This window comes from Trachypithecus francoisi, unplaced genomic scaffold (genome assembly GCF_009764315.1).
Source record: "Trachypithecus francoisi isolate TF-2019V2 unplaced genomic scaffold, Tfra_2.0 Lachesis_group2, whole genome shotgun sequence".
Classification (NCBI taxonomy): Eukaryota; Metazoa; Chordata; class Mammalia; order Primates; family Cercopithecidae; genus Trachypithecus; species Trachypithecus francoisi.
In genome coordinates, this window is record NW_022681465.1 from 169,202,177 (window position 1) to 169,229,697 (window position 27,521).

Consider the following 27,521-nt stretch of genomic DNA (forward strand, 5'->3'; position numbering starts at 1 on the left):
ATATAATGCAAACATCCCAAATCCAAAACAACCCAAAATCAAAAAACTCTTCTGGTCCCAAGAATTTTGGACAAGGGATACTCAACCTGTATTCAGCAGTTGTAATCCACGTGGATAATAACCATAAACAGGTTCCAAACATAGCTACTGTCAGGAACAAATTTGATGTTCCATTATAGTTCTGTATATTTTTCCATTTAGTAATTCACCCATGTGGTTAAGAAATTATGGAGAGTATCTTTTACCTCCAAACTTTCTGGTACAAACAGAGAGCATCCTGGGTTCCAGAACGGAAATGAGCCATTCCAGCCCTTTATACTAAAAGCAAATTATGGATCTAGAATGAAACTAGGGGGTCCAAGTGACGGGGTATCTCCCTCTATTTCCCCTTATCTTCAACAATCAACACAGATGTGATGGTGTAATTCAAGCATCTCCTCATCATGACTAAGAAACATTGTACTTTATTACTTTGCTTATAAAGGAACTGATCTTTTGAAGTAATTTTTTATTTTAACTTACTGAAGAATGATGGTGAACACCTCTCAAGTCTTTACCAACAAAGTGCAGGGAAGGAACCCACTGCTTCAGTAATTTAATCCTACTCTGGCACCCTCCCAGATAACAAGCCCATTACTTCACCTCATCTGGAGAGGCTGGCAATTCCACACTTGGACATCTGAATCAAATAGGCCCATCAGGGTCCATGATAAGACAGGAGTCTCATGCCGCCTAGATTTTTGCCAATAACTCTAAATTAGCTTGGAATCAGTACAGACCTAACAATCTCCCACTGAAATGTATTTTGAATATGTAAGCATTCTAGTTTTTCAGGTACTTTTTCTGATAATAGACATAAGTATATTACGAATTATGACTATTATTTTACAGGACAGACATCAAAACACATACATACATATATATATTTTTTTGTTGTTGTTGTTGTTTTTGAGATGGAGTCTCTCTCTGTTGCCCAGGCTGGCATGCAGTGGCGCGATCTCGGCTCACTGCAAGCTCCATCTCATGGATTCATGCCATTCTCCTGCCTCAGCGTCCCGAGTAGCTGGGACTACAGGTGCCCGCCACCACACTTGGCTAATTTTTTGTGTTTTTAGTAGAGACGAGGTTTCACCATGTTAGCCAGGATGGTCTGGATCTCCTGACCTCATGATCCACCTGCCTCAGCCTCCCAAAGTGCTGGGATTATAGGCATGAGCCACCGCACCTGGCCCCACACATATGATTTTCTAAGTGTAACTGAGGTCAGACAAAACAGTCTGTTTCAGTATCTACTTACCATGAAATGGTTTCACTGCTTTATATGGCATTCAGCATAAATTCATCTCATCTCATCCTCAAAGCTAAACTTTGAAAGTTCTACTATCCAGAAATTTTCAACTATTATTTTATTTTACCTGGCATAATTAGTTATTATGACTATAATGAAACTTTGCAAATAATAGATCCAACCACCTAAATTCACTCTATTTAAAAAGCAAGCTTATAATCAGATTTTAATGCATCTTCTGTATTTTAAAGACTACTAAAACGCTTTGCAAACTTAGAAGAGACATATCTTGAGGTTCTACATATACTTGCAAGGAAGGCAAATTTTAAAAAAAGAAATCCTTTCTAAATGAGGAAAACATTTTCAAACTTTTGTATCACCTCTACACCAACAGTACTAAGATGTGCAGAAGTCTGTTGATATTCTCACCAGGGGCTCGCCTATTGAAAATAAAGATTGTGAAGACACAGCTGCCTTAACAACCCTAATTAGTGTTTCAACATTAATTAGCTACAGCAATGTTGATGCTAAGCAAGTGGTTTTTCCAACAGCACAAATACAAATCTATGCATGTGTAATGTGCATATGTATCCTGTAACTGATTAGTATTATTTTACAAAATATCCACTCCCTCTCCCCCACACCTCCATCCTCCCTGACTCTGCTTGGGTTTTCTAGGCACACTGTGTATCCTACAGAGCTGGGAGGGAAGAGCTGGGTGTACATTATTAGGCGAGGAAAGCCAAGTGGCTTGCTTAAATTAGTGGGAAAATTAAGAAAATAACCCAAGAGCCCTGCTTCCAACTTTCCTACCCCAGCTTCAAAAATTATCTTCTGCTTTTATATTCAAAGTGCATTTTGAATGCTATTCTTAGATACTTGGGTTTTAATCAAGTTTTCATAGCACATGAAGGAGAGATAAAAATACAAGCAATCCTTTCTTATTGAATTAATTTGATTTTTGTCTTTTGCGCTCCCAGCTATCAAAACTGTCAAATAAACCGGTTTTGATTCATAAATAATAGTTCCATTATATCTACTGTGCCACTCGTCAGAGTACCTGAAATTTTAATTCACTTGTTCAGCTAAATTTCATCCTCAGTTCATGGCCATAAAATTCTTTATTGACAAACTTTCAAACCAACTTTGACTCTGAGGTATCTAGTCAACATTTTTCTTCTGTGTGGATATTAGTTTATTGAATAAGTGGCATCTGTTTTCCTCCACATCACTAGCAGAGTAGGTATTTCCTTTTGACAGCTTTGCAGGATTTATGGGTTTGCATGCTCTGAAGAAAAATAGCACTAAGCAAAAAATTCCAATTCATTACCTCTTAGTACTTAATTAAGTTCATACCCACGGCACACTGGAGGTGAACCCTGAAATGACTATGACAGCAGCCCAGCAGCCAACTATATTATCTTTGGAAGACAGAGAAGATTCTAATTATCCTGACCTCATTTTTCCATCTATGATATTCATAAACATTCCTTCTATTTCTCTCCCTTTCAGGCTTGGGCAGAACTGTTTGGCAAGCAAGTGCAGATTCCTCTCTGCAGCTACCAACCTTTCTGTGCAGCCCTTATATGCAAGAAAGTCAAGCAGTGGTCTCACATTTCTCTCTGACCTTCCAGAATGCAGACACCACTTATCACAAGGCTTCCCCTGTGGAGGTGCTCAGAAGTTGGCGGGCAGGCAAGCAGTGGGTCTCACTAAGCAAACACACTGTCAGCAGTGAGTGTCAGGGTTACCTGTCGGGGTTCTGTGTGCACACGTGCATCTGTAAGAGGATCCGCTGGGTGAAAGTCTTAAAGCACTGCCCACATTTCCAAAGATGCCAGTCACTGAACTCCGAGTGGAGCTGGCTTGTGGAAGTTGGGCTCGCAAGGACTCGCTGGTTTTTCACATTGATTTGATTAAATCCTGATTCAATGGGCCCAGATTTATCCAGAAGAGAGAAGTTCCTGCTGCACGGAGTCTGGGGGAAAACAACGGAGCGCTGCTGGCTGGCAGGGGCGAGTTTGCTGCCTTTGTTGAAGGGCTGCAGGGCGTCTTGTCTGCACATGGCTTCCATTACCGTTGAAGGGACATTTACTAGGAGAACAGCAATAGTTTAGAAGATCAGTTTTACTAGCCTTTAAAATAACCACAGTAACACATACTTTAAAAAAATCAAATAAATCAACATTTTAAGAATTTGTGTTTCTGGACTCAGAATTAACATAACCATCTGATTTGAGGGGAAAAAACTATTATCACAAATTAATAACTCATCTGATGCCTATTTATTAAGCAACTACTATATGCTCAGGATTGTTTTACATGGTCTTTGCCCTCATGGAGTTCACTTACGACTTGAGAAATACAGGAGTCCATAGTGAGCACCACACTGCACCTATGCCTGGAGGGAGTGTAGATGGGAGGCACAGCAAGGGAGAGGGAGTGAGCAGGGGATGTTGCCCAGAGAGGGTAGCCCTGAGCAGCACAGAGAAAATAGATTCAGCTTGACTGGTGGAGAATTTCAGGCTTTCCTCCAGACCTTGGCAGCACAGGATAGGTATCCAGGAAAAGCTATTTGAAGAGATGAACAAGATGAAAGACACCTGGAGGCAGGAGACGTCTACCATCAGGTGGGATAGTAAGGGAGATGGACTGACTAAGCAAGGCACGGGATCTGGTCACTCTAGGAATAATGATTGGGGGTCAGAAGGAGACCTCAGAGGGCCTTAAAAGTCCAAATAAATAAGAGACTTCAGACCTAGGAAACAGATACAGACCATTTCTGAGCAGAGGGATAGCAAGAAAAATAGAACCAGTGTTCAGGAAGGGCTTGAGAGAGACCTGATTTACAGACGCGATGCAAGTGGATAAGGAAAGGGGTAGGAGGCAACCAAGTGCGGTGCTTGTGACGCAGGCTTTGGAATCCGAAAGACCTAGGTTCAAATCCTGCCTCTGCCTCTTATTAGCTTAGTGGTCTTAGGCAAACTATTCAATAGCTCTGGGCCGCAGTTATTCCATCTGCAAAATGAGGACAGTGGTACTAACGCTTCTAAAAAATAATAGCAGCATGATGTGGTAGCTGAGATGGCTGAGGTTTTAACTCCACTATTGACTAGCCTTGGGCAAGTATGGAACATCTAAATCCATGATTTGGTCCCTGATATAATGTAAAACAGTCACTCTCAGGACTGAATGGCATAATGCAGAGGCAGCATTTAGTAAAGAGCTTGACCTATGGTTGACACTCAACAGATGTTCGGCCCTGTGAGTCTTAGCATACTCGTCTTTAAAGTCCCCTTTTATGAGGTTTAAATACATCAATGAAAGTACTTATTACAGGGCCTACCATGAATGGCAACTACCATTTTTATTATAGAAGAAGTGATGGATGTGAGGGAGATGGCCCTAAACTGGGGTGGTGGCAGTGGAAGTGGGGAGAGAACTAGAAGAAATACTTCTGAGGAGATAAATCTAATAATATATCTAGAATTTGTTGTTCTTTTTATTAAGATGTTAGTGAGTTAATAATATTTATAAACTATATGCTGGTCATTCCATAGGTCCAGAAGTGATTAGAACCTAATAGGCTTAAAAATTTTTCTTTTTTTAAGTAACTACTATATCTATGGGTCATTTCAAGGCTCAGAGAGATTAAAGTTACCAGGTGGTCAAGAGAATGAAATTAGAGACCAAAAATTTTGAAAAGGATGATTGGCAAAAAGATTGTGATAGCAAGTAACAAAATAATGCAGACTATGGCCACTGGCCACCGGTTCAAGGCCGCGTGGCAGGAAACACATGACCTGGGAGCACACCTCATGCCCTGCCACAGACCATCACTGAGAATGCTACCTGGCACGAAGACGCAGGCATCCTCCAGGGTAGGGGACTGTGACTGCCACGAAGCTCTGTGCTCAAATGGACAGGGAGATGCCATGTGTGGGCACAGAAAGGGGTAGGTGTGCTGCCTAAGCATTCTTCAACTCAGAACATTCTGCAGAATCACATGTGTCAAGCAAATCCAACCAGAGGACTAGCTCTGTCTGCACGGTTCTGTCGGCATAGCCCATACTGTCTTAAGAAAGAAAAGTAAAGCAAGAGACTCGCAGACCTGGAAAGAGTCTAGAGTTGGTCTAGTTGGCAGTTCTTAACCTTGGCTACTGCACATTAGACTCACACAGGAGAATCTTTAAAAACTACATTATAATCTCTCCACAGGGCCTGGGCATCTACATTTTTTAAAGTTCCCCAACTGCTTCTAAAGTGAAATCAGGGCTGAGAATCACTGATCTAATCCTACCTTCTCCTGTTACAAATGACAAAAGCCAAGTCCCAAGAAGGTCCAGTAACTTGCCCTGGGTCACACATTCACTTAAGGACACATCTAGGTGGCAAGTTTTCGCTTTCAGACTTGTAAGTCAGAATTTTTTTTTCTGACCATACGCTCATAGCATCTCTGCTCAACAGCTGTGTTTCAAAATTTAAAGGATGTTTTTACAGCTAGTACATTGTTTGGTGTGTACTATATATATAAATACACATGTTATATATACTTACGTTATACATATATATACATGTTATAGATACTTATGTTATACATATACTTATACACACCTACCTATGTATGTTTGTATGTCTTTATTCTATATACAAATATTTATGTATATTTGAATTCTGGGGCAAAAGCATATAATCAACATAGAATTTGTGGACCGTTTTTACACTTAAAAAATATTTTATGGCACACAGAATGTTACTTTTTAAGTAGGCACTGAAAGACAAGAAGGAATGTTTTGCCATGTTCTGGCATTTTAAAAAATAAAATATAAAAACAGCACCATTGTCAGAGATTGGGGTAGAACCATCTTGTTTGGCCTTTTCATTACTAATCCAGAAGAGGCAAAGCATAGGCAAGCCCACAAGGTTTTAGGCGACACTACGCCTTTACAGCCCAGGCAATTTCAGACTCACAGGAAGTAATGCATGGTGAGAAAACCATAGAATGAAGATGTCATCAACATGCAAGAGAGCGGGAAACACTGGCCAGCCGCTTCACTGTAGGAAATGGAATAAAATGCCTTTGGGGGAAATAATACAAATAATACTCTAAGTGTAGATGATAGATTCTGAGCTCTGACTTACACTCCTAGAAAGTAACCTAATTGAGCCGGGCATGGTGGCTCATGCCTGTAATCCCAGCACTTTGGGAGGCCGAGGTGGGTGGATCACCTGAGGTCGGGAGTTCAAGACCAGCCTGACCAACATGGAGAAACCCTGTCTCTACTAAATACAAAATTAGTTAGGTATGGTGGCGCGTGCCTGTAATCCCAGCTACTTGGGAGGCTGAGGTGGGAGAATCACTTGAACCTGGGAGGCAGAGGTTGCGGTGAGCCAAGACCACGCCACTGCACTCCAGCCTGGGCAACAAGAGTGAAACTCCATCTCAAAAAAAAAAAAAAAAAAAAAGTAACCTCATTGATTAATTCTAAAAAATTGTTAAGGTCACATAACCTTTATATTAAAACAAAAGAATGTGTGGGTGACAGGGGAGTAGGGATGAAGAGAGATTGATTAATGGGTAGAAATTTATAGTTTGGTAGAAGAAATAAGATATAGTGTTTGATAGATCAGTAGGGTGATGATAGTTTACAATGCTCTATTATATATAATCATGCCACTGTACTCCAGCCTGGGTGACAGAGCAAGACCCTGTCTCCTAAAAACAATTTAAAGCAGCACTTTTTAGAAGACAAGATTATTCTTCTTACATATCAGCCTCACTGACTATGGCCATTAAAGGTATAAACTAAACACAGGAAATTTTCAGAAAAAGGACAAGAAATTTCATCCCAACACAAGAAAGAAAACATAGACAACTGCAAAAGGTGCAGAGATGGTTTATTAAAATGACCAAAAAGATGACGTGGTTTCTGCATGAAGCAATACTGAGCTAGTCAACCTCTTCAGTCTGGAAACGCAGATTAAGGGGAAGAGGGCAAACTCCCAAAGCCTTAAAGGATACCGTCAAGCAAGAACATGAACTCATGAAATCTGGACAGTTAAAATATTGAGAGAGGCAAATTCAGGATCTATAAAATAGAGTTCAGTTTACCCCTTCCTCGTTCATTCATTCAGTCCACAAATAGTTGCTGAGCATCTATTACATGCCTGACCCTGTGCTAGGCACCATGGACATAGGGGGATCAGGAAAGCCATAGTCACTGCCCTCTGGCACATAAACTCTAATGCGAAAGGCAGATATTAAGCTGATGTCTTTACAGATAAATATTCACTCAGTTTCACCAAATGTAACATTCCATTAATTTCACCATTATAATTGTAAGTCACCATTAATTGCAAAACACCTGCCAGTTTCAGAAAGATTAAAATGTTAAAAAAAAAATACATAAATTTTGGAGTTGTCAAAGTACAGTTACGACAAGTGTGGTAAGTGCTGTTAGAGAAAAGAAAGGATGTCAGGAAATGACAAATCGGGGTGGCTAAACATGGGGTATGACAGAATCTGAGTCCTGAGGGGTATACGGGCATCATACAAGTGCAAAGGGAGGAAAAGGCAATGCAAAAGATGGAATATCGGCAGCTTTGCCATAGAGTCTTGTGCCATGCTGAGGTAGGAAGGAGCTCAGGGCACTAAAAGAATGGAAAAAAAGGCAATGTGGACAGAGAGAGAAGAGGAGATGGGCTGCAGCAGCCGAGGCTGGAGAGGAAGGCAGCATTATTGTCAATGCCTGTGGGAGCTGGACAGGCCACAGAAATATCTGACAGGGTGATGGTAGACAGGTTAACACAACAGAGGATGCTGGGGGCGGTAACATTCTGAACAGGGTATGGCCAGTCTAGAGATGTTTGGAATCTAATATTGTAAAATACTATATGGGCCACAGGAAATGTTTCTGGAGACTCAATGTGACCCATAGGCTATCATATTAAGGAACTGGGGATTTAGCAAAGAGTAACGGCAAGCCAAAAAATGATTTTAAGTTCGGGTGTGAGATGATCAGATTTATGCTTTAAAGGCATCATCGCTCTGTATCGGTAAATAAACAAAGTACAGAACAATGTATACAGTGTGCTACATATACATGTGGGAGAATGACAGCCAGAGAATAAAAGGGGGAATATTAGATGCTTGAATGGGCAAAAATTATCTCTGAAAGAATACCTGAGAACCTGCCAACATTACTGATGGCATCTTGGAAGGAGACTTACATGTCCACAGTACTTTCTGCATTTTGCTCTATGGGACAGAGCTACCTATTAACAAAACAAGTGAATAAACCGAAACAATAAAATAAGCAAATGGTTGAAACTTCACTCTGGCCACCATGAACTAAAGAAAGAAAGTGTGAAGTTGTGCAGAAGGTTACTGCAGGGGTCCAAGCCAGAGTGGATGGTGACACTAGTCAGGTGGCAGCAGAAATGAAGTGAAGAAATGCATTAAGAATATGCAATCAACAGGACTTCGTGGCTGACTGGATAGAAGGGTGAGCAAGAGTGAGGTGTCAAGGTTTCTCGACAGAGCAATTGGATGATTGGGAGTGAGAGCTGCTGAAAGATGGGAGAGGCAGTTAGTGGGAGTGAATAGAGTAGTTTTAGTTTTACGCAGGTTTAGTTGGAGATGCATGAGAAACATGGAAGGGAAGATGTTGCCAAGACAGCTGGAGAGGAGTCTGGGGCTCAGTAAAGAGGTCTGGATTGAAAATGGAAACCTGGGAGTACCTGTCTTAAATTAGGTCACCCAGGAAACAGACTCTGAAATGCGGATTTGGGGTTTGGGGATTGCTCTCAGGATCAACACCTGTTGGGAAGTGAGGTAAGCAGCACTGGGCTGAGGGAGGAGTTTAACAGCTCTGGAGTTGGATGGAATGAATGTCCTTTAGGGTTGTCCTGGTTTGAGGTAAGGGAACCAGTCCTTTATACATCCCACATTGACCAGTCATTGGATATGGGCTACTGTGGGAGGAAGTATGACCAAGGGTGAGGTGGTTCAAGTGGACTAAAGGTAATTCCTGGAAACAACTCATCCAAGATGTCAGTCCGCTACAATCCCACAAACAGTGGGAATGAGCGCCTCCATCCAGTAGCAAAGTTGGGCTTGAGGCAGCACACCACAATATCCTACAGCATGCAAAAAGCCAAATCTCTCATAACAGTGACTTTCCCTGAGACCTTTGTCATTTGTCTCTGTCAACACCTTTTTTAGTGGGTGCTGCCTTCTTGTTGGAGTCTTGTAAAAGAGTCAGAAGCATCCCTGGTGAGTGACTTCTTTGTTCTTCTAGGAACCTACAGGTTTCAACAGCTCTAGACCAATGTTTATATTAGTTTGTTGGCTCAGGGTTTCCATAGCTGGCAAGTAGTGCAAAATCAAGCCTCATAACATCCTACGGCTAGGGCTAGTTTTTAGAGTATGACTTTGTTTTTACCAATGCCCCAAGATGGACAGTCCCTTAGCTTACTGGCTTGAGGGCAGGATTTTTCTATTCCCCATTCAGGGACAGGATAGTATCTTTTGGCTCCTGATTCTAAGCCAACCCCAGCTTTGCACTGTACACAAGAGGCCTGGAACCTGGACTCCTCCCAGCTGAATGACATAGAGGGCCTGACAGCCGCAAGCTCATGCTCTCTGTTGTGGCCACCTCATGCAGCATCTGCACGGTGTTTGATATTGCAGTTATGTGCTTATGTGTTCTCTTCTAGACTGAGCTCCTCTAGGACAGGGCCTGGGTTTTTGCACCCATCACAATGTTTCCCCTGGGGCCCTGCACAGATGGTCTTGTGGACTGAACTATACATAATCTTCTAAAGGTCACCGCTAAGGGCTTGAGTAGGGCCTTCCTGACTCTGACCTAGTTTCTTGCTGTTGGTGGAACAGTGGGGGTAAGCAGCACCGTGCAGAGGTCCCCCTTTTTATTTTCTGCTCTTTAAAATCAAAAGAGAAAGGCAGGGGTCCTCGAGGAGGCAGGGTTTACTCTGGTGCAGCAACTCCCCTGTTGCCATGAAGGTTCACATTCTGCCACCTCAGCTTCATATGCCGAGACAGAAAAAGCAGCAGGAAGACTTGTTTAACATTTATTCCCAGGATTTTTTTTAATTTCCTCTGAAATGAATATGAATACACTAAGGTCTTTACACTCTGCAGGAGCTAATCCCCCACTGGAAGCTTTGGGGAACCTCATTCCTTCTTGCGGATGCGATCTGTCGACACAGGCGTTCCTTCAGGCTCTTTTGAAAGGCCCACAGTGGATGGAAAGGCGCTCTCTTTGGAGCTCTATTACATTTATAATACGACTTTTTTAAAAAGAAAATAACATAGGAATTGCTTCCAGAACCCAAATGCCTGTTGAACTGCTGTCTTCTCTGAGTCAAGGCGGCTTTCAATGACCTATCCGGGCAGTGAGTGTACCCACAGCCACCCTGCTTTGGGGCCGCCAGTGGAGGGGGCACGTCCTGAACCCAAACCCACCGCACACGCTCGATAGGAAATGTGTACTTTCAATGTTGAAAGAACCATGGGAAGAAAGTTATATTTTTATAAATGAAGGTGCTTAATATTACTCAGTAAGTAAAATCATATTTTCCTTGAATGCCTTGGTCCAAGTATCAGTTTCATTAACAACAACAAAAAATCTGCCTGAAATATTTAATCCCTTCTAATAATGGTAATAGAAATTCTCAGTATTTATTCAGCGCACATTCTTCATTGTTCACTGTGCGCATAGCACTATAAAGAGGCTCTGTGGAGGTATTTTATCGAAAAAGTATTTGATCTCAAGAAGCTTCTTTTTAGGTACCTGATTTATTTTGTAGCTAGCTCAGTGGGATAAAAATTGTCTTAGAATTGCTAATCCAGTAGAGATGATTTAAATTACTCAGGGCTGTGGAAGGCTATCTGTTAAATGATCTGTCCATGCCCTTTCACACATTTGTGCTTTTAAATCACAGAGCATTTTCTTAGCACAGAAGAAAGAACCCTCATTTAGGTGTTCCCAGGTCTCCCAGTGAATCACATGGAATGAGAATCCATCTTAGAGGCAGTCAAAGTCATATATCTCCCCCACACTATCTGATGAAGCCTTCTGCTGGTTTCTTGGGTGGCCAATCACATGACAGATATATGACTCTGAGACAGAAACTGAAATAAAATTCCTATAATACCCTTGGGGAAAAGGGGATTGTCACTGTTGAGCACTTTAGTCAATGGCTTAATTCCTTTTAAACTTCGCTCAACCGTTACTTAGAGCTCTGAACAGAACCCAAAAGAACTACTTGGTTTTCCTACTGAGTGTACAATACTTCAAGCTGTTGTAGCTTTGCAAATTTTCTTTCAAGGACTTCAGGTGCTAAATGATATATCATATATCCTGGTAGAGTTTGTTCAATACTCTAATCATCAATCTCAAGAATGCCTCACTCAGGTTAGACACTAGCAGAAAGAAGAATTGAAAAGCAAACTGGTATGTTTTTTCCAGAAAGTACATTTTTGGCATGGTGGCACCAAATCTGAAGGCCAGTGGTACGCTCTTAGACACCCATTGTCAGGTGGCTGTGAATGGCACACAGACCCAAAAATGCTCTACTCCAACCCCACAATCCCTCCCGTCCATGTGACGGCATTGTCAGGTGGAAGCACCATGCAGATATGAGTCTCGCACTCCACAGATCCAGGTCAAGGTAAGAAATGCATTTCCTAAGTGGTCACTCCACAGTTTCCATTTCTGGCTCAGAGCTCAGTAACTGGTCATGCCATCCTTCCAGCTCCTCAGGCCAAAAGCCTCAAAGTCATCCCTGATTCCTCTTTCTCACTCAGCATCTAATGTATAAGAAAATGCTGTTGAATTTACTTTTAAAACATATCCAGAATCCAACTACTTCTCACCACCTCCACCACTTCCATGCTCGTCCAAACCACCATCATCTCTCCCCCTGGATTCCTGCAAGAGCCTCTAGCTGGATTCCCTGCTCTTCCCCCTGTCCAGTCTCCTGTCCAGTCTCCACTCAGGGAGTATTCCTGAAAAAAATTCAGTCAAATCGTTCTTTTTCTCAAAACCCTACAACAGCCCCCTTTGCCCAGCTCACACAGAGTCAGAGCCAGGGTCCTGACAATGGCCTCCAGGGCCCTAGAAGGTCTTCCCTGCCCTAGCACCCACCCATATCTAAGTTAATCCCTCTTCACCTCACTCACTCTGCCTCACCCATGCTGACCTCTGTGATGCTCTTCCAACATGCCAGGAACATTTCCATCTTGGGACTTGTAATTGTCTGGCTGCCAGGAATGCTCTTCTACCTACTAACACATGGCTTGTTCCTTCACCATCTTAAGTCTTTGCCCAAAGTCCACCTTCCCAGTGGAGCTTACCCCGTTCACTCTCTGAAACTATAACTCCTAACTCCTGGCACCTCTTTATCTCTTTTCTGCTTTATTAGCCCACAACACTTATCACCATCTGGCCAACTATTTATTTACTTATATATCTGTTGATAATCTGTCTCCCCCCATTAGAATGTAAGCTCCATGAGGGCAGGGATTCTTGTCCATTTTGTTCACTGCTATATTTACATCACCCAGCAAAGACACTGGCTCATGGTAGGTGTTCCTTACACATCTGAACAATGAACGAATAAATATTTGGCCTTGATATGTTTACTCTAGACATTCCTCAACACTCATACCACAACAAGAGCTTCAGTCTGTAGCAGGTTGTATTAAAAGAAGAAACAGAGGATCTCATGAGATTTCTAGAATCCTCTTGGATCAAACACTCTAGATGGTTACATCAAGGTTCCAACATACAGACAAGTCCATGTTAGCAGATGGGGAGGCTGGCTGACACTGATGCCTTTCTGTGCATATATAAAGATCTAGTTTTGGGGGCATGGGGCATGGAGCCATTCTGTTTGAGGCAGAGCACAGTGGCTTCTACATCTACATTTGCCTCTCACTGCATACTCATGGCCAACACTGAGATTTTCTCCTATGAAAACAGGAACTCCCTCAAACAGGAATATAACAGCAGAAAATAAACTTTCCAGTGGAAGCTTGAAATGTCAGAGGAATGTACTATATGTCCAAAGATTCATTTTTTGATTTGATATTGGTTTTGGGGTTAGGGTAAAATAGAAAAGGAAAGTTGATAGTAATAGGCTTTTTGATGATTTTTCTTTTTACAAAGAAATTAAAGACAAAATGGGAAAGAAATATCCGACCATCAGCATTTTGATGAGTCATAATATGAGCATTTTTAAATTGTAGTTTTTGGTGTGTGAGTGCATGTGTGAGAAAGAGGAGAAGAAAATGAAAAAAAAAAAACCACTTTTTTCAAAATGAAGTTTCTTATCCATTATCAAAAGACATCTGTTATCTTTGTTTCTTTTTGTAGCATAACATCAAATTATCAGTTCACAAATTAGTCAATTTGGTGACAAGAAAACACAGTATCACTGAAATCAGTGTTTCTCACTGAAGCACATCAGTGCTAATTCTGTTCCAAATACTGGAAATCACTTTAAAATACTTTTCAGATAACTGATAGAGCAGAAATATAAAGTTTACAGGAAAGTTGCTGCAAATTTACATTTGCCTAGATGTTAATTCTTTTAAAGATAATGGTTGGTACAGTAATAAAGATAGGAGAAAATTACATGTTTCCAGACATGGTTTTAGACAAAAAATTTAGAAAGACACAAATTCCTTAGTCACATATCTACCATTTTAAATATTATTTGTCATGCAAATGACTATGTAGGAGGAAGCAGGAGGAAGCACACCCAATCAACTAAAGGGGTGCTACCCCTGATTAAATGTCATTGCTTTCTTATTATTTCATTTTTGCATACAGTGTGGCTCCCACAAGACTATACATCCCTTCAGAGCAGATGGTGAACCTTACACTGCTCTTGTAATCCCTAAGGTGGCAAGCATAGAACCAGACACATAGTAGGTACTCAGTGAATACCAGCTGACTTAATTTGCTTCAACTATTATTTAAAATTCTGGCAAAGGCTTTGAAGTTGTTAATAGGTGAAGGACTGGTCCATACAGGTTAAGATGCCCTACGATAAAGCAGATGACATGCAGGGAAAAGAAAACGATGGAACAGACTTGTATATGTTTGTGTTACTTATTTCAGTGAACCACGTTCCATGAGTTTCAAAAAAAGCTCTTAAAAAGTTAGCTTTGAAATAGGTAAATTGAAATGTGAATTCAGAGCTAAAATAAATTCTTACAGTTTTCATCCTGGGCAATGCATTGTAAGGGGATCCCAAAGAAAGACGTATAGCTGTCATTGTACCACACCAGAAGCTCGGTGCCCCTAGGGATATCTATACAGGCTCGGTAGAATATATTCGACCTATTCAAAACAAAAGAAAACCCAGCTTAGTAATACATAGGACTCATGTGCCCCCATCCATATTTTTATTGCCCCGAAAAAGTTCTGCTCAGCTCCATCTAAACAGTTTGTTTGTAATAAATCTACACCCAACTGATTGTCCCCAGCAACCAATTAGAGTCTGTAACTCAGTATGATAAACAGCACTCAGTTTATTTCCACAATGACCCTCCCTAGAATGAATTGGCTGAAGAGACAGATATTTAGCCCAGGAGACATCAGAAAGGAAGAATTCATTAAAAAAAAATTTCATCTCACACTAATGAGAAAATTTCCTCTCAGGAAAATTGCAAAGACACTGGTGCCCCAACCTCATATATAAAAACTATTGACTTCTTATTTGAAGGAAAAGCATTAAATGTATTATTGCAACTCGGCATTGGGAGTTCCCAAATTTGTAATAAAATTAAGCAGCTTTGTGATATAAGGACTCAGGGAAATAAAAATTCTCTCCATTGCTCTTTTTCTAAAGTTTGATACAGGAGAAGAGAAAAACGCTCCTATGTGAAATGGATGGAAATTCAATAAATACAAGAGGAGCACTTTACTCTGGCTGAAAGATTACACTCTGAAATGATACAGTGAAGGTATGAGAAATAAACATTTTTTATAATAGCTTTGGTACTTTAAAAAAATCTACAGATTAAAAAAATGAGGAGACTGAGACTGGTTTTCTCAATGAAGAATTGCTACAAATATGAACCTCAAGTTCAAGATAAAAGTGTGTAGGGTTGGTGGGCCTTAAATTTCTCCTTTCTGTAAGGAATTGGCTGTAGCAGGGCAATTTGTTCCTTGTATAACACTGCAGACACAAGGCGAATGCTTCTCCACATTTTTCATGGCAGTGAGATATGCACTTGTCAACATATTTTGTCACCACAAAGTGGCTCTTGGCAATAGGATCATAAAGATCAATAAAAAAGTGCAGATTCTCAATATTTTACTTGCAGCTGCAAAAATTTCATTTATCTTGTTATTTTCCTTACTTGCTGCCATTCTGTCTCACGAGGGCACTGCTAGCTAAGCAGAATGTTTTTCCCAACATTCTATGAATATCTGACAAAAACTCCAGCCAGTTGCCTAGCTCTTGCTACCCTTCCTCCCTCTGCATCTCCAAGAGCTGTGCATTTTATTAATTCTTTCCACTGCTACATAAAAAAATCAAAATTGGAGCTGAGCTATAAATCACTGGCATCTCCTAACTTGAGAAAAATTGAGTCTACTTTGTACTTCACCCTTGCAACATTTCATCTCTCGGTTTGGCTTCCCTTAATATAAACACTGCGCCCGGCAAATGAATGTGCTAAAACCAAATGACACACTTTGCTGCTGAAAGAACAGAACTGTTTTCAAGCAATGGGTGGTCTTCTGAGGCACCGAGTAGGCCGAAAGGGGGAAAAAATGTGTAAGTGTACACCATTCCTTACAAGCGGGCAGAGCTTCCAAAACTCGCAGAAATCTCTGCATGTTGAAGCACATCAAAGGGATTTTTCCCTTTTCAGATAATATTTCCTTTGCTGACATGTATTTAGTATTGTGGTTGGATGACTCATAAAGATAGCTTCATGGCGTCCCAACGCAGTTGAAGTGGAACACATGCCAACAAACATTATTGTCAGCCTCAAAATAAAAACAAAACGTTCAGCTAAGGGTCAATCAATCAAGGGCGCTTTGAAGAAAATTCCATTTAGATATTACAAATCATAACAGAATGAATTTAAACCAGCTGACTTTTTGTGAAGCGGACATTCATGTACAATAAAAATTAGGCTGGCTCTTCAGGGTCCAACTTTTCTATTTTCTTACTCTTGGACGTGGTCACTGGTGATGAATGCCAGTTTTTAAAATTGTGTTTTTGTAGTTCATTTTGTAAAGATCTGAAGTAATCGAAAACAGATCAGCAGAGAGAGCTCCTAGGGTAAGCACCATCATGAAAGGGGGAGTTGTAAAAAACCCACTTCATATTGACAGATAGGCAATGACTTGCCTATGCCCACCTTCCTCTTAGGGGGTTCTTGTTTTCCCAAATTCAGAATTTGCCTCAGTAGCTCCTTGGGTACCCATTACAGAACCAAACTCTCTCTTACTAAATGGACAAGCACAATCTTCACTAATTTTCTAGCTCAGAGTTTTACAGAAAACCTCACAACAGAAATGCAGCCGTAATAAAGGTGAATAAAGTCCATATACAGCAGTGTAATGAAATACTGTCTTGTGCTACTTCATTTAAACCGTTATTTAATGAAATAAAACTGCACTGCAAACCAAGGCGGTGAGTCACATACTGCCCAAATTTTTTTTAATTGAAGACCTCAGAGAGTAAGTCAAATTTGTGCAGCCTTTAACCAACAAGGGGAAGACAGTTAAAAAGAAAAACTTAAGCTTCGTTTAAAAAAAAAAAAAGGAAAGGAAAATAAATAGCCATAGGCAGGACTCCAAGTTGCTGAGCACAGAGCCCTCTGCTTTGATGTGTCTGTGGTGCCTAATAAAGCTAAACAGTTGCTTCTGATTCTAAAGGGAACACGGCTGTTTATAACTGAGGTCATATATTTATATGGCACACGTTTTCGAGGGATTTTGAGAAAAGAAGGCTTAGTGGTGGGGCTTTTTTCCTATTTGATTCATTTTTGCCCTCTCGTCTCCACTCCAGCCTTCCCTAGCACTAAATGGAAATGCTTCACCAGCAGGTGCACTGGGAAGAACGGACTGAGCGTCGGGAGATTCCACCCTGCTTCTCAGCTCCCCAGAGGCCTCCCTATGTGGATCCCCTACGGGAAATGGGGATGGCTGCACCCTGTCTTTGTTATCCTCTGAGTTTTGCCCATACCTTTCAGGAAACCAGGGGCTTCTCTATGCCTGGGAACTGCCTCATGAACTGAAAGGAATCCTGAATCATCAAAGGGCCAAACCCACTGCCACCTTTAGAGGGAGCAGGAGAGTTACCCTGGCTCTGTCACTGTCACTAAGTCTAACGGTTTTGGAAAGGGATCGGTGGGAAGGTAGAGAGTTCTTGGTTTCCCATGCTGTTGTGCAAACAAAGCTATTCCTCAAAGGAGACAGCATGAAGGAGACCGAAAGCAAGAGACCTGAGGCTGAATCTCTGACCATCTACTTATCTCTGTGAATACATCTGCTTGGGAAAAGCACCCCAAGTCAGTGGGTTTGCTGGGCTCATTCAGACCATTCTGGAAGTTCTAATGATGTGGGAGTAACTTCACCATGTGCATGGAGTGAAGGAGGCCATCTGCTAGCACTTTTAATCCTAAGTGTTCATGAATGCTCTTACTGTCATAGGAACTAAGGAGGTTTCAGAAATCAAGCAAAAAAAAAAAAAAGAAAAAGAAAAAAAAATATGTCTGCCAGTCCTTGCAGAGTTCTGCAGGTTTTTTTTTTTTTTCCCACCAGTGGCAAGCCTGAATTTGTATATGCAAGCCAAAAGGCTTCAGCTCTGTAGGTGGTAAATCAAGATATACTTTACCTGTACTGAACTACTGTTAGATTCTGTTCTCCGCAGTGCCTTGCACATCGGATATACCTCATCCAGCTCGACTTACTAGGTTCCCCACCATCAATAAAGTGCTGTAGTGTCCCATCCTGGTCATATATCTGGAGAAGAGGTCAGAAGGTCAAGTAGTTAGAACGAATCATCAGCAATCATTTTCCCTGCTTCCCTTGGTGTCTTTATGTGTCAGGTGCAGAAATTTATTGCCCTTAGGTTTGCTAGTGCTTATTGATGCTTGTGGACACTCAACCGGAATAACAGGAAAATATGTTTTAGTGATGCAAGTCGATCATGTTTTTCTTATCAAGCCAATCTTCTCTGTATTAAACATATTTGTGGTATCTCACGGATGTGACCATATTTCCCAAAGAATATTTGACTGATTTTGACAGGCTAGTCTTAAGTAATGAGCTGCTGGATAAACAAAGAAAGTTGAAAGGAGAGACCACATTGACATTGTTGGAACATCCACATTCGAGCCCCCCAGGCTCAAACACACAACTGCCCAGAGGCATTCGGGAGGCAGTAACTGTCCATTCAACAGGCTGGGCGACACCTAGCAGAAGAGAGTTGGAGAGTTATGGAGCCGGAAAGAACTGGCAAAACAGACTCTGATTTGGATGAAACAAATGGACTCTCACCTCAAAGAAGATGTTTTTCAAGACAAAGTTTTCAGGACCTGAAACTATTAGGAGAGGAGTCATTTAAAAAATAGAGAGAGATCCTCAAAAAGGGAAAGAAAAAATAGCTGTTTCCTATGGATCCTACATTTCTTAACTGAGTTGTCTAATTGTTACTGCCTCACATCAATTCAAGCAGATTTCCTTTCAAGATAGCATTTGAGAAAATGAAATCCGCTTCAAACCACTCAATAAGCATGGGACAAAAAGTCTCGTGAAAGCAACTAGGGAGCCAAGCAAACACAGAGTCAGTGCTGACAGCAGAGGCAACAGCTTGCCTTTCCAGAAACGACTTCAGATCCAGGGCACTTAGGGGGACGTGGTATCTAGAGGAGTGGGAGATGAGGAGGTCATGTATCCACAGCAATTCTAGAAAGTCACTCCCAGTCCTGGGGCCATTCAGGAAGCAGGGACAGTTAAAAGAGTTTCCTAAGGGTATGGTTCTCAGAAGGACCATAATACAGTGCACCATTTCAGATCAAATCAGCAGTGGGATCCCTCCTCTGGTAGCTACTTCCCCAGAGCATCCTGACAAATCGTATCTCTCACTCTTGCTAGTCAGCCCTTCCATTTTTCCTTTTCAAATAAGCATGGAGAATACGTGTTAGAGAGAGTCTCACTGGTTACATTTAGACTCCAAAATTAGTATGGTCATTCATAGTTTAGCTCAGCATTTCTATTCTGGGGGAGGGGGGTGCAAACGGGCTTAGTGATGACAGTTTCTTTTTACTATCACCAGTCATTTAAAAACAGCTAAGTTTTTAAATTTTATTTTATTTCATTTTAATTTATTTTTGCTTTTCTTGAACTCATTCCTCTCCAACCCCAATCTTTCCACTAACCCCACAATGAAAGACAAACATTAATCTGTTAAAAACAATTGAGAAGTTATGACTGGGTAAACGCACCAGAGTGATCACAGCTGATAATCAATTTAGTTTGAGAAGAGTGAAGAGATTCTTGGATATTTATTTAAGACTAATGACTGCTTTAAATTTCTAGGTTTTGGATAATGGCAAAGAATGGAAACATTTCATGGGGTGGCTACATCTGCTACATGAGCAATTAAATGATAGACAACATATTTAGGATTGATTATACTGTAGTTGTTTCTGTTTTTGTTGTTGTGGGGTTTTTTTGTTTGTTTTATTTTAAGAAACTGATTAAGATTCAAAATTGCAACTCTGAAACTTGTTGACAGCCTCAGAGTTGAAATTTTGAATCTTAACCAGTTTCTTCAAAATTGCAACATTGACCAAAGCCATTTGGTTCCCTTAATGCCACTGTTAATCTTTAATGGAGTAAGAAATGTTGATGACCCAGCCCCCTGCCTTCCCTTCCCCCAAAAATAAACCTTCCATAGGGACTGCTGGTAAAAATTATTATGAAGCATTTTGAGAACTGCACACAACAATCCTCCTTTGTGCATCAAGCTACTATCTTCAACAACAAGTAAAATCCCCTAACATTTCTAACTAGTGGGGACTGTCTTAACTGTTGGCTCATTTGATCACCAGCCACTAACCAGTCCACCTTAAAATTGGTATGAAAAGTATTTCCCCCTACACTCTTGTTTCAGCAAAAATCTTAAGTAGATTGTGACTATAATAAAACCTACAATTTTTGCCTGCCTGATATAAACTGCTACTTGCCTTGAGGAAAAGTAAAAGGCTATTTGTCAGGCTCTTCCTGAGTATCACACAATGTAGCACATGGCATGAGGTTTGGCTTTCCTGGCTTTAGCTAATACTAATATTATAATATTTCACATGAAACTGTGGTGCAAATCCCATGCACCTACTTAACCCCCATAACTACATACCCAGAGTTGAACAAACTCATTCAACCTTGATACTGCTTTCTTTCTCAGCCCCCAGAGCCTAGTCATCATCAAATTCAGTTGAATTTTCCTTCTATATACTTTTCAAGTGCATTTATGTCATCCTCTCCACTGTTAACCATTTTAGTCCAAACGAGATTTTTTTCCTCACATAAAGTATAGCAAAAGCCTCTTAACTGATTTCAAAAAACACTAGAGAGAAAAATAAATGAGAAGAAAACCTAGTCCCCCTTTTGTTGTTGTTGTTCGGTTTTTGCATGCATTATTAAAACAGAGAAGCTATGTTACCTAATGTTAAAAACTATCTGTTATTCTTTTGGGAAAATATTTGTAATACATATCACTGTATTATCAGCCTCTGATTTCTTCTGTGATTATTGTTGCTGCTATTTTCAAACCATTGCTTTTGGTCTGTTCTTTCTCTTTTATCAATAGGAGTGGAAATATAAGAAAAAGGGAGACCTCTTTCTTACCTTTTTAAGGGGATTTTAACAGTATTGAATCTAATTCTATTTATTGGGACATCACACATATGGCTGAGATAATAATCACACAATTTCTTACTCATTACAAATCATGCATGGCATTAACTGAAAGCTACCACAAGAAAGGAGTTGTATTGTGATCCTGCATATTAGGAAGTGCCACTCTCTCCCATGCTTTTATTTTCCTTGCACAAAATCTAGCTTTAAATGGGAGCAACAGGAGTAAAATATGCACCAGGGTTGCGTGTTACAACAACTGGCTGTGAGTGGCTTGTCCACTGCTTTGTCATTTACTAAGGCTGCCAGCCTATGACAACAACAATAATCATTGAAATGGTGGAAGCCAGTGACTGATCTAAGCTCGTTTTAACATAAGCATAATACCATCTTCCAAATGATAGGAATTGTGTGTATTGGTGGCTCTGAGCAAAGTGTTTCTCCAAAGCAGAATTTGCAAACTAGTGGCTCTCGGGCTAAAATCAAACAACCGACCAACCGTGTTTTTCCTGCACAATGTTTAAATATTTTTTAAATTTTATCTAATTGAGATTTCTAACTTCTGAAAAATCAGAAGATGGGTCCTCAATTTCTGGCAAATGATCACTGGTGGCAGTGATCCACTTAAGATAAGAAAAGGTGGCTCCCTTTAGACTGGGCTTGAGCTTTTCCAGTTCTGCAGTCCCTACCACTCCTTACTGTCTTACATGCTATTTACTTCACTAATTTACTTACCTGCTTGGCCTCATTAGACATTTACATTTGTGAGCCCAGCAGTAAGGGGATTCCTGGCACCACTGAAAATCAGTCCATTACAGCTGGGACACTTTCAAAGAAAACTGTCTGAAGTGACAGCCTAGAGACACTGCAAACGTTCATCACTCCTGTGCTTCCCAGATGCTATCATCTGACCCAAGATCCAAGCTTTCTGTCCTGCAGTTTTCCAGTGAAGGGGAGTGCAGAGTTTTGTTTTTGTTTTTAATTTCCCTTCATTTTTACCAGGACAGGATTTCAAAGATCGTTTCAAGTGAAGGATCCCCTTTAATTCAAGGAAGTCTTAAATGTAATTCTAGTATAAAAACAGATGAAAGTTGCCCTGGTTAAAGAATGAGGAGTTGATGGGAGCACCTCACCAACACAACTAACCCCACCATGACTCTCTGAGACAGTTCCCAGGACACCTCTAGGGGCCCAAGGTAAGCTGGGGGACCCTGTGTGAAAAAGCACAGGCAGCACATTTCCTCCAGTAGATAAGGCCTCCATGAAGCTCAGTCACCAACTCTTCTGCTAGAATGCCGAGAGCTGTGGCTAAATTTAGAGCCCAGGAAAATCAGATTTGGAAGGGACCTCAAAGACCATCTGCTCCAACCCCATCCATTTATACAGAAGGAAATGGTGTCTGCAAAAGTTAGTAGTCTAAGCAAAGTGAGGCAACTAGTCCATGACAGAACCAGACCTCATCTCTAGGCCTTCTCACCTGCTCTCCATTTCTCTGTCTCCCCATCTGGGAGTGTGCTGAGGCCTTCCTCACCTCATTCAGTCCTGTAAATATCCTGAAGAGAGCCAATGACCTCAGACAAAAGGAACTTGAATTACAACGTAATCGTGAATCTGTTCCTCCCCAAACCCAGGTCCCTGAATTTCAGCATGGGGAGGGGGAAGGGGGATCTGAAGGTTTCATATAAATGGGATTAGTCAGTTTTCAGGGAGTGAGGAGACATTTCAGATGCCCTCTCCCATGTTCCCAACCCTGGCATATCCCTGTGCCAAGGGTCCAGACATCAGCATTTGGTTGTGTGTTGAAGTGCCAGCCTCCTTCAGTTTTCACCAAGCAGCTGAGGTGAGGAAGCATATTTTATGACCACACATCTAACACAGGGCTCAGCACACAGGAGGAATCCAATGCATGCCGAAGTGAACTGAATTCTCACAATAATTCTATATCTTCTTAAAGATCTTGGATTTTACTCAAAGCTTAAGAAGAAATTACCACTAAATGCAATTAAACCTTGATTCTAAGTAGTAACAACTAGGATTAAAAAATACTGTATTCTTTTTTAAGCCAATCTCTTTCAACTCTATGAAATACAAAGGTGAATTTCATATGATGATTTAAAATGGAATAAACAATTACCACAGAAAGGGCCCAGAAGAGGTCGTTGGAGATTTCCAGTTTAGATCTGTGAGCCCAGCACTGTTTAAAATCCTTTCTCAGCTCATGGAGGATCCAGGGAAGAGCAGATAAAAAGACACAGTTTCTCAGATCTCCTCTACCTATTTACACAGTGCCTTTACACAGCCCCATCTTTCTGTAAAATTCAGAAAATTAGGGTTCCAATAGTCAAATATATTAGAAATTTAAGAAAGCATACTGTTTGCCAACAAAGATAAATGTGTTTTACTACACAATTCCTCTGTGTGTCAGGAGGTAGAGACCCAATATTTTGTATTCCATAAGTTAACTCTACAACCATTTACTCAAAAGAATGATTCTTGGCTGTTTTGACTATGAAAAATTAGTAACCAGAACACTTTTATTACTAAATAAAAGATTTTTAAAAGGTGAACAGTGGTTGTTAAAGGAGACCTTCTGAAGTATTCTCAGTGAAAACACACAATATAAACCACTATGGTTACGGGTGACTGTAGGGTGTACAGTACAGAGGTTAAGAGCATGCATGTGGGTGTCAGTTTCAATGCATGCAAGTTACAATTGTGGTGATGTGATTTTGGTCAGTTATTTAACCTCTTAAGGAAGCTGAGACTTTCTTTTTCTGAGAAAAAAAAAAAATGGTGCTAATAATAACCCCTATCTCGAAGAGCTGATATAAAAACCAAATGAATGAGTATATGTAAAGGACTTAAAACAATGCTGGACATCCAGTAAGAGCTCAAAGAACATAGCCAGCCTTAGACCAACACTATTATTAGATGAGAAAAGTCAGCCTAGACATAATCTACTAACTTGCTCATGGACACTGGTCACAATATATTATGTGCAGCATATGCAAGTAAACTATTTCTAAGGTTATCAGAGCATAAACTCATTGAGGGCAGGAATATATTTTAATCATTTTTAAATTTACTGACAGGTACCTTACACAGGGTTTTGTACACACCAGGAAATCAACTTTTGTTGAAAAAGAAAGGAGAAAGAAGAAAAAGATTTGGAATGATGTCAAGGGAATACAGGAGTAAAACAGTTGATGTATTAATAGTTTATATTTTATCCCCCAGATAATCTATTTTTAAAATAAAGCAAACTATGTCAAAATAAGAAATGGTATATGAATGTAATACTGTCCAGAAAACGGGAAGGAAGCATTTCTTCAACTCTACACTTTCCTAAAGTTAATCAGTTTTTAGTTTATTGCAGTGTCCCTTGTCATGTAAAAGACATAGGCACCCACTATACCTTTGAGAACATTTCTGGAGCATGCTTGAAATTAACAAGTATTTATTACAAATGTTTTAATTAGCTGTGGCTTCAGAACCCCAATATCCCAACGTCTCTCACTGAATATCACCTACTATATAGGATTGCTTGACCTCTGAAGTCACTGACATTTTTGATCAGAGGGAGCTCCAACTTACAATGCCATATTTCTGCATGAACACTCAATATGTTCAAGGTAGGTGAGCTGTCTGTGCAGTCACACATACCTGGATGCAGAGCAGGGGACATTTGTGGATTTTAGCTTGGAGCCTCAGATCCACAGAGATCCAGCACTGCTCCCCAGTCTAGAGAGGAAAACAGCAAATACCGTAACAGTGTGGCCTGCTAACCTTTCTGGTTTTAAACTTTCAAATCAAGCTAAATCAAGGCTTGAGAAGAAAGATCACAAAATAAAACTTTCAGAACAAGTGAAAGCATCTGCCTCCACCTTCACACAAGGAAAGAACATCAGTTAATGACCAAGTCATGCATATTCATGTGGCATCTGAGTTTATAAAATACTTTTACAGGTTTATTTATCTGTATAACTGACCTACAAGGGAAGCTGAGAATATTATTCTGCTTTACAGGGAATACGCCTTGGGCTGAGAAAGATGAAATGATGTGCTCGCAGTTATATAGTTGGGAAATGTGAATCATAGGCCGCCATGTTATTGCTTTTTTCATCACATCCTATTTGCCCTATCAGAGAGAAATGTAGAGCTCTTCCTTTAAAACTAACTGAAATTCTCCACATGAGGGTCATAAAAACATTCATAATGATTAATAATGTTCTTTATCAAACAAATTTCTATTTTTAGAACAAATGTCAATTTAGTGAGAATTAATCTGTTATTAAAATGTAAACAACCAGCAACCATGCAATGGATAAAGATGCAAATCCCCAATTCTGCTTATTGCAATGTGTCATAATGACTAGGAACATAAAAAAAAAAAAAAAAAAAGACAATGCATAAGACTGTGAATATGCATATTTTACAATAAAGTTTCCTCATTAAACACCGACTAGTGTGCCCATATTATGTGTGTTCAGCTTTTCAATTTATTTCTCAAATATATAATATTATACGTTTTTTCATTTTAATAGTTTCTCCCTCCTCCGCCCATTATAATTAACTTATTTTGTTGTTTCTAATAAGGAAATCCTTTCCTCTCACTTTGGTTTGGAATATTTTGGAATGTCTCAAATGCCAAGATTCTAAAATGTGGCTTCAAAGGTCAAGTAATAAATGCCCCATAAAATAAGTGAGTAATGGTTATATACACCATTGCTGTATTTTCAGTAATGCTGATTTAAAGCTATATACTGTACTTTGTCAATTCACATTCATCAAGTTCCAGAAATATTAGAAAATCATTAGAGGTTTATGTTGAGTTTGCAGGTAATACTAACATATAAGTCAAGACTGAAATATGGTAATCAGAAAAACAGTTGAAAAGTGTCAATAAACTGTAAAACACCCGTGGTGGTGTTTGCAAAGCCTTCATCAGAGAGCCGACCATGTGAAGAAATGGAAATGGGTATTTTGGTCACACTGTGGGTCAGCTGCTGCTAAGTGTCAAGTTAGCAGAGGAGAGTCGGTGACTCTGAGGATTATGACACGGAGACTCAGGCACTCCTGAGAACTGTTGAGCATTTGGTGAATTCCACTTATCTCTGAAGAAGGCGGCAGCCGTCGATATGAAGCCTGCCATCCATCAATCCGGAGTCTTCTTCAGGCATCCTCTGTCTGTTGATCAGAGGAAGACTTTAGGGAATCAGGCTTCCATTATCAGGATTTTGTCTGTGATCTGAACAAGCCACTGAACCTTTAACTTTTCACTTGGCAAAAGCATATATGCTGGAAAAGTCCTGACAGTTCATTCATTTTGCTCCATCCTGGAGCCAGCTGATGTCTGACTGGTGAGACCCGCCCTCTTTGATGTTGTACTCTTTTGAGAGTGCCCTGCTGTGAAAAAAATTTTATCCATCCAAATTAAAGAGAAATATTTCTGCATCCAGCTGTTAGCTGTGACATGTTTGCCATTTTTCAGGGCACTGGCTTGGTGCCATCCACAGGCTCTGCTGCAAACCTATCTTTTTCCCTTTTCTCTGTTGCAGCAATAATATCCACAGTGCACAACTGTCTCCAGTGTCCACACAACATCAACACTAAAAAGGAAAAAAATAGTAACCCTACATTGCTAAGAACAACCTTGGAAATATTTGCATGGAGCAGTTTCTTTTTCGTTTGTTTTTTTTCTCTCTCTTTTTAGTATCAGTGTTAATGTACTTCACAGACTGCAAAATTCTTTGACACAATCTACCCATTTAAACATTGCCTAAATCCAGTCTTTAAAAATCTATCTTTAATTAAAGCAGTCAAGAAGAATTCTTGACATCTATTAAATATATTTACAAATGAAATGAATTTGGATCCTGTGAAAACTTATTTTGTATATACTGAGTTCACATTAAAAAATAGACATTCATTCATGTGTTCATTTGAGCAGAGAGAGCTCTGTGAAAATAAAGAAAACTCTCATGAAAGCTTGAGTAAACATTTATATCTAACTAATCAAGAAAACCTGTATCTTCTTTTATTTATTAAGTGCCATTTGGGGGCCTATAAAGATTGCTGCCACAAACTCTGTGTACTGTAAACAAAGGGCAGCTTTCATTATTACCACGTTTGTCTCCATATCCTGAGATAAACGAGTAAAGCACCACAGTTTCCAGCTTCCCTCCTATTCTGGCTTTTCTCTCTCTTCTCTCTCATATACACTTTTGCTGAGATGGAAGGGGATCACTAAACTAGACCTCAGTCCTTGGCATCAGAGAATCCTGCCTTGCAAATCATCTTAGACCGTGGCTAGCAAATGT

The 27,521-nt window shown here is 40.2% G+C and overlaps 1 protein-coding gene across 1 annotated transcript in view; it reads right to left on the bottom strand.

Annotated features, from left to right (window-relative positions):
• Window positions 1-27,521, bottom strand: part of PRDM6 (PR/SET domain 6) — a 105,626-nt gene that overhangs the window by 13,965 nt on the left and 64,140 nt on the right. Inside the window, 3 exon segments of the mRNA XM_033181428.1 lie at window positions 3,040-3,382; window positions 14,534-14,658; window positions 18,176-18,303. Of these exon segments, the coding sequence (XP_033037319.1) occupies window positions 3,040-3,382; window positions 14,534-14,658; window positions 18,176-18,303 (596 nt within the window).